This window comes from Galeopterus variegatus, unplaced genomic scaffold (genome assembly GCF_000696425.1).
Source record: "Galeopterus variegatus unplaced genomic scaffold, G_variegatus-3.0.2 Scaffold14679, whole genome shotgun sequence".
NCBI lineage: Eukaryota > Metazoa > Chordata > Mammalia > Dermoptera > Cynocephalidae > Galeopterus > Galeopterus variegatus.
In genome coordinates this window covers 8,241-9,425 of record NW_007740790.1, presented here as the reverse complement: position 1 = coordinate 9,425, position 1,185 = coordinate 8,241, and the positions used below count along the sequence as shown (strand labels likewise).

At 37.7% G+C, this 1,185-nt stretch overlaps 1 protein-coding gene across 1 annotated transcript in view; it reads right to left on the bottom strand.

Annotated features, from left to right (window-relative positions):
* Positions 1-1,185, bottom strand: part of LOC103582026 (NKG2-C type II integral membrane protein-like) — a gene marked incomplete at its 5' end in the record, with an annotated part of 5,680 nt that overhangs the window by 2,317 nt on the left and 2,178 nt on the right. Inside the window, one exon of the mRNA XM_008563715.1 lies at positions 393-544. Within this exon, the coding sequence (XP_008561937.1) occupies positions 393-544 (152 nt within the window). The remainder of the gene's footprint in view (positions 1-392; positions 545-1,185) is intronic.

The window sequence follows — 1,185 nt, the reverse complement described above, 5'->3', positions numbered from 1 at the left end:
ACACAGGGGCAGGGCTGCTGGAGCTGGAAACTTCCATTTTGTGATCTGACTTGTAATTACATGGGTCAGTTCACTTTGGAATCAATCTGCACCATCATGAGATGTTTAGTTTTCTTTCTGGATTGTAAAAGCAAATAGCAATTTTTTATTTGAGAAGAAAAGCATTTGCATAAGCATGATTTTCCATGAAAAGCAAGAAGAACTGAAATGATCAAATGTGCATTCAGAATATAGAAAAATAAATAAAATATTGTAAATTCAAACAATAGAATATTGTAGAGATTTGAAAACAAATAAATTAAAAATATATACAGGAATATGGAAGAATTTTATGAATATAATGTGGACTGAAGTCAATTTTAATAAAATGCTTAAAACATCTAAAATCTTACCATTTCTTCTTCATCATCTATGTAAAGAAGACTAGAGTTCTTAGAAGCACAGGCCATCAAACTCTCATTCCAAGTCTTTCTTTCCATACCGATGAAATAACAACTGTTGGAATATGTGAACCACTCCTTTGCACAGTGACTACAATGATACACTGAAGAAAGATTATGAATTTCTGCCCAGAAAAAATGTGAATATTTTGAAATAAAAATTAATTTACCTATTTGCATAGAAATGAACATATGTATATATACATAGCATATCTATATACCCTAATAAAAAAANCAAAATTTGGTTTTTAACTAGCTAAGCCCCCACTTTTATCTGTATCTGTGTTGGTGAAATACCAATGGTCTAGACAAAGTGGCACAGACTCATTTCTCTCTGCTGCTTCCTACTAAACACAACTGTGAACTCTTGAACCAATGAAGTACAAAAGCGAAAGAGAGCTCTGAAAGGTAGAAAGAGAAAAAGGTAAAATGATTTGTGACCACAGGATCAGGGATCAACAGAGTGGCAGGGAATCTTAAGTCCCACAGGCAACAGAAGAAAGTGACCTAGGTATGCTGTGACCCAGCACCCAACCTAGCAAGGAGAGGTGGCTCAGATAAGCTCAGTCCTACCCTGTATTGAAAGGGAGCCCTGCCAGCAACCACAGGCAAGGCTGGTGCCACTGGCAAGAGGGGTCTATCAGGAGACCTGCTAAAAATCAGCAGCCAGAGGAAGTGCTTCTTCCTTACCAACAGACAGCAGTGTGAGGTGTGGGAGTGGGGGAGCAGCAAAGGGAGCCTGGTG